The sequence below is a fragment of the Carcharodon carcharias genome, chromosome 4 (genome assembly GCF_017639515.1).
Source record: "Carcharodon carcharias isolate sCarCar2 chromosome 4, sCarCar2.pri, whole genome shotgun sequence".
In the NCBI taxonomy this organism is placed as follows: domain Eukaryota; kingdom Metazoa; phylum Chordata; class Chondrichthyes; order Lamniformes; family Lamnidae; genus Carcharodon; species Carcharodon carcharias.
In genome coordinates, this window is record NC_054470.1 from 137314844 (window position 1) to 137327095 (window position 12252).

A 12252-nucleotide genomic window follows, 5' to 3' on the forward strand; every position below is an offset into this window, starting at 1 on the left:
AATAATCCTCTATGTTTAAACCCATGAAAGGTTGCTGCTGGTTCTTTTTAAACTGACCACACACTAATGAGGGTGTAGAAACAAGCACATCTATCTTTTCAAGCATAAACCAAACTGATTTCAGACAGAAGGAAGAGAATTATGAGTTTCAGTTTATCTCTCCTTCCCTTTCTGTGGCATAAGTATTTTTAGAACTTCTTGTGGCCCAAGAAGAGCAGGAGTGAGTCCACCAGTCCTGTCAAGCAATCAGCTCATCCCGACACTGATCTTGTTAGAAACCCAATGTCCTGCAAAGCCCTCCTTACACTGACTGTCAATCCCAATGGATTCCTGGCTGTGGCCTGTTGAAGCTCAACTTCTACTCTGTCTGCCAGATAAGTAATCTGACCATGTGGGAGTCAGCATACAATTATTTAAATAAATGGCAGATGCCCTATGCCCTGGCCTTGCCATGATCTTCTCCCACCTACTAGGTTTCTCTGTACCTGTCCTGCCTCCCATTAATATCAAAGCTTATGAAATTCTATATCTCTTGTAAGATTTTGATAATACTACTAATTTTTAAGGTGGTTTGAAGTAACATCTATGGATTTTATCTTAACCACCTTTTAAACAGTTGTTTGAATTTCTGCTAGTGAAGCAATTTACAGTTAAGGCAGCTGTTTGTGAGGAGCTGGTGTTGATGGACTTTATTAAAGATACCGAAAAGGAATTGTATTTATTTTAATTACCCTATGAAATTGAGGTTTTTTTGTCCTCAAGTCGCATAAAGAACTGTTGGTTGCTAATCATGAGTTGATTAATTATCGGTTTTTCACGCGGCAGATGAGTTGCAGCAGTATGCCACACTGTCGGGGGGAGGTGGAGACAGCAACCTTCAAGTGGCCCTCCTGTTAAATTAAATTTTCCAACAGGAAAAGCTGTGAATTTATGCCGTCAAGAAGGTGACCAAACCCCAGCCACAGGGCTCCCGGTCCAAGTAGTAAAGCCTATCGGGGGAAAAAGATGGGCTATAACGATTGGGTTTGAAGCACTTATTGCGCCAAACTTTGCTGATGGACAGCATTGAGAGCAGAGGTTAAAGCTCTTAGCTGAAAAGGCCAGTTTGACCGAAGATCCAAGGATATCACAAAATAACTGAAAAAAGAGAAAAAACTACCCTAAACTTATTAACAGAGTGGTCAGTGTCCAATGTGACTGGCGAGGCTGAGATCACAAGGGCTTCTCTGACATCATCAAACCTTATAGCAGGCCCCTCCCATCTCCCGGAGAATGGGAATTTCTTAGCACGGATAAAGATCCTTTCTGTGTTTTTAGAAGAAAAGATACGGGTTTCAGTCTCCATTCGCCTTGTTTATGGTCAACAAATTGCGCTTCTAATATTTCACTGTGGGCTTTCCAGACATTATCTTTCAAAGCCGAATCATCCACGGCGACCGTTGGTTTCGCGCTTGCCCTGTCGTCCTTTTCGAACTGGTTGCTATGGCGATGCCCGGGTTCCGGTTCCGCTGTGGTTATATCCATGTTGTGGTGTTGGATGGTCGGGCCCAGCGTGTGTGTTTTGTCACTTTATCATTGTGGGTTTTTATTATTTGTTTATTGGGTGGTGGGGCAGTCGTGATCAGCTCCCTGTGAGAGGCGGCGGATGCGGTACTGTGTCGGTACGGGCGGTGTTTTCCTTGTCGCGGTTGTGCGGTTTTGGGCACTTTACTGTACGTGGGGCTGCGGCTCAGTGTTTGATAGGAGAAGCAGTGGGTCCGAGTGCGGGGAGAAACTGGCCACCCCTTCTACCAGGATGATCGGGCGAACACACGACGACCCACAGGCTTCAGGCCTGAATTTCCTCCACCGAATGTCACGTACACCCTCATTCACTCTCAGCTGTGCTCTTCAAAATAAATAAATAGGCCTTGTTTTAAAGAACAAGTTTTTCATAGAACTCCCTTGTTCCTTTTCCTGTCATATGGTGCTCTTTTGCGAAAAATGCAAACTTGATTTACTTTGCCTAATGATTTTGTTAATATTTATGGCATTGTGAAGAATGTGATCGAAAGAACTGACAGTCCTTATTCTTGGCTACTCCAGCTGACCAAGAATTTTAAAAGATGAAAAAAAATCCAGTGTGAGGCAATTCCGTTTTTTGCTTAAAAATGAAGTATTATGGGAAAGTAACTAAAAGTTCTTTGTGATGACAGTTTAGATAATTTTAGGTTGGACAAGGAAGAGTTGATGCGAAGCTTGAAGCTTTGGTATACAAGCTTATTGATATATTAAATAGATATAATTGCGTTTGCAGTGGCAACTGTCATATGCCAAGGGAATGAATAAATATAGTCTAAAAGAATACAATGAGAATCATTAATTGCCTCTACTTGAATTCAGATTAACATTTTGACATTAGTAAAATGTCACAGATGCTGGAAATCTGAAATAAAAACAGAATATGCTGGATAAATTCAGGAGGCCTGACAGCATCAGTGGAGAGAGAAACAGAGTTAATGTTTTGAGGCTGTATGACTTAAGGAGAGCTCTGAAGAAGTCATACGGACTCAAAACATTAACTCTTTCTCTCTCCACAGATGCTGTCAGACCTGCTGAGTTTTGCCAGCGTGTTATTTTTTTAATTACTGTTTCCTAATTGTCTGGTTCTGTAATCTGTAGTTTAAATAACATTTCAGGCAAAGTTTATTTCTAGCTATTGTCAGACATAATTCATGTACTGTAAATGTTGATTTTTAAATATTTGTTAAGTGTTCATGGCAGTACTTCATTGACATTTATAATACCTTCCTGTAATTGCATAATATTCATATTTCCAGCCATTGTTGACAATTTTTATCTCCAACTTTTCATTTAAGTGTTCTGAACTTTGAAATATTCTAATGTTTGCATTTAGTGGTCTTAACCACATCAATCTAAACAAGTTTCCCCACTCAATTTTTAGATAATCAAATTTACAAATTATTATCTTGATTTATAAAATACACATTTAAACTTTGTTATCCTGTAACAGAAAACTGCTAAATGCTTTTGTATTTTTAAACATATGGACTCATAGCATTCGGAATACTATTTGACAGAATTTTTTTTTCTGCTCTGTGTCACTTCAGTTCTACCTAATCTGATCAAGTGAAACTGATTGGATGCTTGTTTATCTGGTGGTTTCTATTCTTTCAACGGTGTGGATTACCATGGCACAGAACCAGCCAGGAGTGCCAGAAGAAAAGGACAAAACTTCTACTGCATTAAAAGGTTTGAAATATGCACAATTTTTTTCTATGATATTAAACCTCATGAAACTAATACTTAAAACTATCTACCGTAATTACTGAGGAATTATGTAATGCACATGTTCAAGGTAGCCCTTTAATGACAGCCAGAGTCACTGTAGCATGTCTCAGAGGCTGAGAATTACATGGGAGTAGGTCACGGCACAGGTTAAGAGAGTTATGACAGGGGGGAATGAGTGACTGCCAGACAGTCTAGGCAGTGCAAATGTCCCCTGAGTCAATCTTGCTCACTAATCCAATTTTCCATTTTGGATACTGGTGAGGGTGAATGTTCCTTTCAGCGAGAGCTCTGTAATCCATGCCTACAATTATTGGCAGGAATTTTGAAAAAAGCTCAATTTCTTCATTTGCATATCATGCAAAATTCTAAATGAAACAATTCCCCAAAAAATCTTAACTTTTTGTGATCCAAGTCTCAGTTCGAAACCTGGCTGAGCTTGTTCTTACACTGAACAGTGTCTCCTTCAACTCCACTCACTTCCTCCAAATAAAATGGTACCTGCATGGATCCCAGCTGTGCCTGCCCTTTTTTGGGATATATGGAATATTCCTTATTCCAGTCCTACTCAGGCCCCCTCCATCTCTTTTAAGTTCATTGATGCATTTATCAGTGTCACTTCCTGCTCTCACCCGGAAATGGAAAATTCCATTGACTTTATTTCCAATTTCTTACCCTGTCTCTCCTTCACGTGGTCCATCTCTGACTCTTCCCTTCCCTTCCTTGACTTCTTTGTCTCCATTTCTGGAGATAGGCTATCAACTAATGATCACCACAAGCCCACTCATTCCCACAGCTACCTTGTGTTCACTTGCTCACATCTTGCTTCCTGTAAGGACTCTATTCCATTCTCCCAGTTTCTCCATCTCTGTCGCATTTGTTCAGATGATGCAGCCTTCCACACCAATATATCTTTTTCCTCAACAGAAGATTCTCACTTACTGTGGTTGACATACAAAAGTATGAAACAGGAGCAGAAGTAGGCCATTAAGCCTCTCGAGCCTGCTCTCCCAAAAGGAAAAATCATTTCAGACCAGTATTCCTATTTCCCAGTTTTTACTCTTTTTTTTCTCCCTTCTGGGCTGTCATTCAATGAGATCTTGGGTGACCTGTTTGTGTTTTGAATTCCACATTCCCATCTACCTCTGATAACCTTTGATTCCCTTGACTAACACGAATCTGTCTACCTCTGCATTGAAATATTCAATGAACCTGCTTCCGTCGCCTTCTGAGGCAGAGTGTTCCAAAGTCGTAAAATCCTCTGTGAGAAGAAATTTCTCCTCATCTCTTTCCTAAAAGGGCATCCCCTAATTTTAAAACAGTGCCTCTTAGTTCTTGACAGGGCCCTCCACTGTGTCTGATCTATTTCACATGCTTCTGCTCTCACCCCTTCCACTCCTTCCCAGAGCCATGATAGGAATCCTCTTGTTCTCACCTTACACCCTACCAACCTCTGTATTCAACGGACCAGTCTCTGCCATTTTTGTTAGCTCCAGTGTGATGCCACGACCGAACCTATCTTTCCTTGCCCTCCCCTTTCAGCACTCCAAAGGGATTGTTCCCTCCGGCACACCCTGGTCCACTCCTTAGTCATTTTCAACACCCCCTCCCCTTCCTATGGCCCCTTCCCATGCAAGTGCAGGAGATGCAGCACTGTCCTTTTATCTCCTCCCTTCTCACTATCCAAGCCCCAAACATTCTTTCTAAGTGAAACAGCAAAATACTAGTACTTCTTTCAGTTTAATACTGTATGTTGTATTCGCTGTTCACAACGTGGTCTCCTCGACATTGGAAAGACCAAACACAGGCAGGTGACCGCTTTGCAGAACACCTCTGTTCAGTCCACAAGCATGACCCCAAACTTCCTGTCACCTGTCGTTTTAATTCTCACTCCCACTCTAAGATTTCTGTCCATGGCCTGCTACAGTGTTTCAATGAAGCTCAAAGCAAGCTTGAGGAACAGCCTGACATCTTTCAACTTGCACTCTACAGCCATCTGGGCTCAACATTTGAGTTCATCAATTTTAGATCATAACCTTTGCTTCCATCTTGTTCTGTGTTTTTTTGCTGGGTGAGTCTTGTCTCATTCCTTTCTTAATCCCTTCATGTTGCATTCAGATGCCACATTTTCTTTCTTTACTATACCCATTAACACTCTCTTTGGCTTTTATACGATGAAATTTTTTCTTATTTAATCTCTCCTGCCCTTCTCTCCTCCCTTCACCCTATCAAAGATCTTCCTTTTTGTTTTTCTTGCCTCCTTACCCCTTCTGTTTTCTTAAATCCTACAACATATTCATCTTTCCTCAGTTCTGATGAAAGGTCACCTTGACCTGAAATGTTAACTGTGTTTCTCGTCACAGATGCTGCCTGACCTGAGCATTTCCAGCATCTTTTATTTTTATTTCAAATCTTGGGAATCTGTTCTGGGGATGGATTGACTCATCTTAGAAGGAGACTATGTTGTAGCGGTAATATCTCTGGACCTGTAGTCCTGAAGCCCAGGCTGATGCTGTGGGGACACTGGTTTAGATCTGACCATTGTTTCTGCTGAAATTTAAGAGCTGAAGCAGCAGGGTAGAGCAAGACGAGGAGTGGGAATATAAAGTTAAGGCATGGCAGGGCAGTTTGGCTGAATGGAATATGGATCCTGTGGAAAGTTGTGAACGCTTCCTGTGGGCTAGATGACCACATGCACAAAGTGTCACCAACTGCAGAAACTTGAGCTCCTGGTTTCGAAACTTGAGTGACAGCCAGAGTCACTGCAGCACATATGAGAGGCTGAGAATTACATGGATAGTACGTTTAGGGAGTAGGTCACAGCAGATTAAGAGAGTTATGGCAGGGGGGAATGGGTGACTGCCAGACAGTCTAGGAGGATCAAGCAGGTAGTGCAAATGCCTCCTGAGTTGACCTTGCTCACTAACCCAGTTTTCCGTTTTGGATACTGGTGAGGGTGACTGTTTCTCAGAGGAATGCAGCCAGAGCCACGTCCATGGTACTATAGCTCAGCTGCACAGGAGAGGAGGAAGATGAAAGGAAGAGTAATAGTGGTAGGAGATTCAATAGTTAAGGGAGCAGGCAGATGTTTCTGCGGTTGCATACATCCGGATGGTATGTTGCCTCCCTGCTGCCAGGGTGAAAGTTATTACTGAGTGACTACAGGACATTCTTATGGAGTGGAAGGATGAACAGCCAGAGGTTGTGGTCCACATCAGTGCCAACAATAGAAGATGAGGTCCTGAAAGCAGATTTTAAAGAGCTAGGGAAGAGATTGAAAGGCCATGTGTAATTGAGTATAGAAATAGGAAAGAGCAAATGAATGTGTGATTGGAGAGAGGTCTTTAGATTTCTGAGGCATTGGGACTGGTTCTGGTGCAGGTGGAACCAGCACAAGGACGGGTTACACCTGAGCAAGACCAGGACCAATATCCTTGCAGGGAGATTTGCTAGTGCTGTTGGGGTGGGTTTAAGTTAGCTTGGCAGGGGATAGGAACCTGAGAGAGAATTCAAATGGGAGAGAAACAGAGCTGGTAATGGTAGGAAAAAAGTAAGTGAAATTGGAAGGCAGTGTAAACAAAGGCCAGCATCAGTTATGGTCAAAATATGGAAAAATGTTAAAAAGGCAAAATTAAGGACACCCTATCTGAACGCACACAGCCTTTGCAACAAGTTAAATGAATTAACGGCACAAATAGAAGTAAAGGAGCATGATGTGATTGCCATTACGGAGACATGGCTGCAGGGTGACCATGGCTGGGAACTGAATATTTAAGGGTTTTCGACGTTTAGGAACGATGGGCGAAAAGGAGGTGGGATAACGCTATTAATAAAGCATGAGATCAGTACGTTCGTGAGAAAGTATCTTAGATCAGAAGATAAAGATGTAGAAGCAGTTTGAATGGAGCTAAGAAACAACAAGGGGTAGCAAATGTTGGTGTGTGTTGTTCGTAGGCCACTATACAGTAGTGGTAATGTAGAGCATGGTATAAGTCAGGAAATCTAAAGCGCATGTAACAAGGGTCACGCGCTAATCATGGGGGACTTCAATCTACATATAGACTGGATAATAAACACTAAAGGCATGGAGGACGAATTCCTGGAATGTACAAAAGATGGTTTTCTAGAACAGTTTGTTGAGGAGCCAACTAAATAGGTTATTTTAAATTTAGTATTGCACAATGAGAAAAGGCTACTTAATAATCACGTGAAGGAGCCTTTAGGGAACAGTGACCATAATATGAAATTTTACATTAAGTTTGAAAGTGACGTCGTTCAATCTGAAACTAGGGTCTTAAATCTAAACAAAGGAAACTATGAAAATATGAGGGATAAATTGGCTGTGGTAGATTGGGAAACTACATTAAAAGGTATGACAGTATACAGGCAATAGCACGCATTTAAAGAATTAATGCATGCTTTACGACAAAAATACATTCCTTTGAGGCACAAAAACCCAACAGGAAAAGTGATCCCACTGTGGCTAACAAGAGAAGTTAAAGATTGTAATAGTTCAAAGAAAGAAGCTTATAAAGTGGCTAAAAAACAAGTAGTAAGCCTGAGGATTGGGAGCATTTTAGAATTCAGCAAAGGAGGACCAGTAAAATGATGAAGAAAGAGAAAATAGAATATGAAAAGTAAACTAGTATTAAACATAAAAATGGACTGTGAAAGCTCCTATAGGTATAGAAAAATAAAGTAAAGATTAGCAAAGTCAAATGTGGGCCCATTACAGGCAAAGACAGGGGAATCTATAATGGGGAGTAAGGAAATGGCAGAGAAGCTAAACAAATACTTTGTGTCTGCCTTCATGGAGGAAAATACTGAAAACCTCCCTGAACCACTAGAGAACCAAGGGACTAGCAAAAATGAGGAACTGAAAGAGAGTTGGTAAATCCCCTGAAACTGATGATCTACATCCAAGAATGTTAAAACACGTGGCTGTAGAGATAGTGGCCATCTTCCAAAATTGCTGTAGGTTCTGGAACAGTTCCTGCAGGTTGGAAGTAGCAAATGTAATCCCACTATTTAAGAAATGAGGGAGAAAGAAAACGGGCAACAGATCTGTTAGCCTGGCATCGGTAATAGGAAATTGCTAGAATCTATAATAGAAGATGTGATAATAGGACGCTTAGGAAATTATGGTAGAATTGGGCAGAGTCAGCATGGACTTATGAGAGGGAAATCATGTTTGACAAACCTGTGAGAGTTTTTTGAGGATGTAGCAAGCAGAATAGATGAAGGGGAACCAGTGGATTTAATGTATTTGGATTTTCAGAAGTCTTTCGATAAGGCCCCATACAAGACGTTAGTAAACCAATTGGAGCACTGGGATTAGTGGTAATATACTGGCATGGATTGAGGATTGGTTAAAGGAGAGAAAACAGTAGGGATAAATGGGTCATTTGCGGATTGGCAGGCTGTGGCTAGTGGGGTATCACAATGATCAGTGCATGGGCCCCAGCCGTTCACAATTTATATCAGTGATTTGGATGTGAGGACTGAATGTAATATTTCCAAGTTTGCTGATGGCACCTAAACTAGGTGGGAATGTGTGTTGTGTGGAGGATGCAAAAGGATTTTGACAGGCCAAGTGAGTGGACAAGAACACGAAAGATGGAATATAGTGTGGAAAAATGTGAAGTTATCCACTTTGATAGGAAAAACAGAAATGCAGAGTATTTCTTAAATGGGGAGAGATTGGGAATTGTTGATGTCAAGGACGAAGGACGTAATAGCTCTGGAGAGAGAGTGCAGAGGAGGTTTACAAGAATGTTGCCAGGGTTAGAAAAGTGTAGCTACTAGGAGAGATTGGATAGGTTGGGGTTATTTTCCTTAGAACAAAGAAGGCTGAGAGGTGACTTGATTGAGGTGTACAAAATTATGACGGGAATAGATAGAGTGGACAGGATAAAATTCTTTCCCTTGATGGAGAATTCTTGAACCAGGGGACTTAGATTCAAGATAAGTGGCAGAAAGTGTAGGGGGGACATTAGGAAGAACTGTTTTACGCAGAGGGTAGTGGGTGTCTGGAACTCGCTGCCCAAGTTGGTGGTAAAGGCAGAAACTTTAAACTCTTTTAATAAGTACCTGGATCTGCACCTAAAGCGCTGTAAGCTGCAGGGTTATGGGCCAGGTGCAGGAAGGTGGGATTAGAAAGGGCACCTGGGTGTCCTTGGGCTGGCATGGATAAGATCGGCCGAATGGCCTCCTTCTGTGCTGTAACTTTTCTATGGTTCTATGTCCAAAGGGACCTGGATGCCCTTGTTCATGAGTTGCTGAAATGTAACATGCAGGTGCAACAAGCTATTAGGAAGTATGTTGGCCCTTATTGCAAGAGGACTTGAGTACGGCAGTAAAGATGTTTTGCTGCAATTGTATAGAGCCTTGGTGAGAATGCACCTGGGGTATTGTGTACCATTTTGGTCTCCTTACCTAAGGAAGGATATACTTGCTATAAAGTGCAAAGAAGGTTCCTGGGATGGCGGGATTGTCCTATGAGGAGAGATTGAGGAGACTGGGCCTGTATTCTCTACAGTTTAGAAGAATGCGTGGCGATCTAATTGAAGCACTCTAATTGGAACTACTCTCGATAATCAGTAAAGTAATGGAAGGGGTCATCAACATTGCTATTAAGCGGCACTTGCTTAACAATAACCTGCTCGCTGATGCCCAGTTTGGGTTCCGCCAGGACCACTCAGCCCCTGACCTCATTTCAACCTTGGTTCAAACATGGACAAAAGTGCTGAGCTCCCGAGGTGAAGTGAGAGCGACTTTCCTTGACATCAAGGCAGCATTTGACCGAGTGTTGCATCAAGGAGCCCTTGCAAAACTGAAGTCAATGGGAATTGTGGGGGGGGACACCCTCCAATGGTTGGAGTCGCACCTAACACAAAGGAAGCTGGTTGTGATAGTTGGAGGTCAGTCACCTCAGCTCCAGGACATCACAGCAGGAGTTCCTCAGCCCAACCACCCTCAGCTGCTTCATCAATGACCTTCCTTCCATCATAATGTCAGCAGTAGGGATTTTCGCTCATGATTGCACAATGTTCAGCACCATTCGTGATTCCTCAGATACTGAAGCAGTCCAAGTCCAAATGCAGCAAGACGTGGACAATATCCAGGCTTGGGCTGACAAGTGGCTTGCCACACAAGTGCCAGGCAATGGCCACCTCCAACAAGAGAGAACCCAACCATCGCCCCTTGATGTACAATGACATTACCATCACTGAATCCCCCACTATCAACATCCTGGGGGGTTACCATTGACCAGAAACTGAACTGGACTAGCCATATAAATACTGTGGCTACAAGAGCAGGTCAGAGGCTAGGAGTCCTGCGGTGAGTAGCTCACCTCACCCCCTTCGAACTCACCAAGGCTCCTTAGGCAGCACTTTCCAAACCCACGACCACTACCATCTAGAAGGACAACACCATCACCTGGAAGTCCCCCTCCAAGTCACTCATCCTGACTTGGAAATATATTGTCGTTCCTTCACTGTCGCTTGGTCAAAATCCTGGATCTTCTTTCCTAACAGCACTGTGGGTGTATCTACACCACCTGTAGGCAGCTCAAGAAGGCAGCTCACTATCACCTTCTCAAGGGCAACTAGAGATGGGCAATAAATGCCGGCCCAGCCAGCAAAGCCCACATCCTGTGAATAAATTAAGAAAAAAAACTGCCTATGTTGTACCTTCTCCCAGCTCACCAAGGCAACAGATGGTGGGAATATCCCAGCCACTGGGGAATTTTAGCATACCTATAGCATCCTCAATGGCATCAATGATTGTGCTAATTCATAGGATACAGTTACGTTGTTGTATATAAGTGATGTGTGATGGAATGCATGGTTCAAGTGTGTTAGCACCACAGAGAATTTCACAACACTCACTGAAAGTCAGTGTGAAATCATCACCTTGGTGAGGGAAGTTGGCTTTGAGGAGGTGGAGGAGGCTGATGTGGTGGAATTGCTTGAGTCCCACTGACAGGAATTGTCCAATGAAGATTTAATGCTGCTAGATAGTCAACGAACTAAAGGGGAAGATGGCACTGAAAATCCGAGGGGATGTAGTTTATCAATGAAACAATTGTCGAGCTTTCAAATTCATCAAAGAGGCAATGGAAATATTCACCGACGATGAACTCAACAGAGAGTTCAGTGCCAAAGTGAACAGGATGATCAGTGATGGTATCAACAGCTATAATGAGATCTACTGGCAGAAAACAAAACCCATTGGTCCTTGGATAAATTGTTCAAGGTTGTTGACAATCCTGGCCCTTTGTCCCATTAACTCCTTCATGTCCTGGTTGTTCAACCTTTGCTGCCTTCAAATTAAAACCAATATCACTGCAACTTCAGTCATTGAGCTTCTGAAGATGCTTGTGCATGCGCTCACTCAAAGTGTATGAGAAAATGAGCCTTTCACTAAACATCGGGATAATCAACATCTCTTCCAAATAGCTCCCATAGTACAACCACCTGCCCCAGATCAATTTAATGGTGAGATCCTGGAAAATGTGGATCATCCTCCATATCTTGCAAAACCCCTTTTTGACAAACATAAACAATGCAACTCTTCATCGCTTCCAATGGGCCAACGTGGTCTTTGGCAGACTGAAGATAAGAGTGTTTGAGGACCAGGATCTCAAACCCAAGGCAAAGATCATGGTTCACCAGACAGCAGTGATCTCTGCATTACCTATGTTTTTCATACTTGGACAGCCTGTAACTCGCATCTCAAAGTAACATCAGCAGTGCCTTTGGAAGATCTTCCAAATCCAGTGGCAAGAAAGGCAGTCCAACAGCAACATCTTCTCCCAAGCCAAAATGTCCAGCAGCAAGGTGCTAATCCCTCAAAGCCACCCTCACTGAAATGCTTTAGGGATGCACTCAAAGCATCCCTGAAGGGCCAAACATCCCCACTGACACATGGTGATGAACCAAAATGGAGAAAGTTCATTCA

The 12252-nt window shown here is 42.6% G+C and overlaps 1 protein-coding gene across 10 annotated transcripts in view; it reads left to right on the plus strand.

Annotated features, from left to right (window-relative positions):
- The first annotated feature begins 1389 nt into the window (after nucleotides 1-1389).
- Nucleotides 1390-12252, plus strand: part of fam172a (family with sequence similarity 172 member A) — a 684886-nt gene continuing 674023 nt past the window's right edge. For 5 of the 10 annotated variants that reach the window (XR_005942765.1, XR_005942766.1, XM_041185656.1 and 2 more), the window contains exons 1-2: nucleotides 1393-1577; nucleotides 3111-3252. Coding sequence is in view for 8 of the 10 variants with exons in the window: in XM_041185656.1 (XP_041041590.1) it covers nucleotides 3144-3252 (109 nt within the window). In the remaining 2 variants the exon portion in view is untranslated. Of the gene's footprint in view, nucleotides 1662-3110; nucleotides 3253-12252 lie in introns of all 10 variants that reach the window. The other 5 variants (XM_041185660.1, XM_041185658.1, XM_041185659.1 and 2 more) reach the window with 4 other exon arrangements.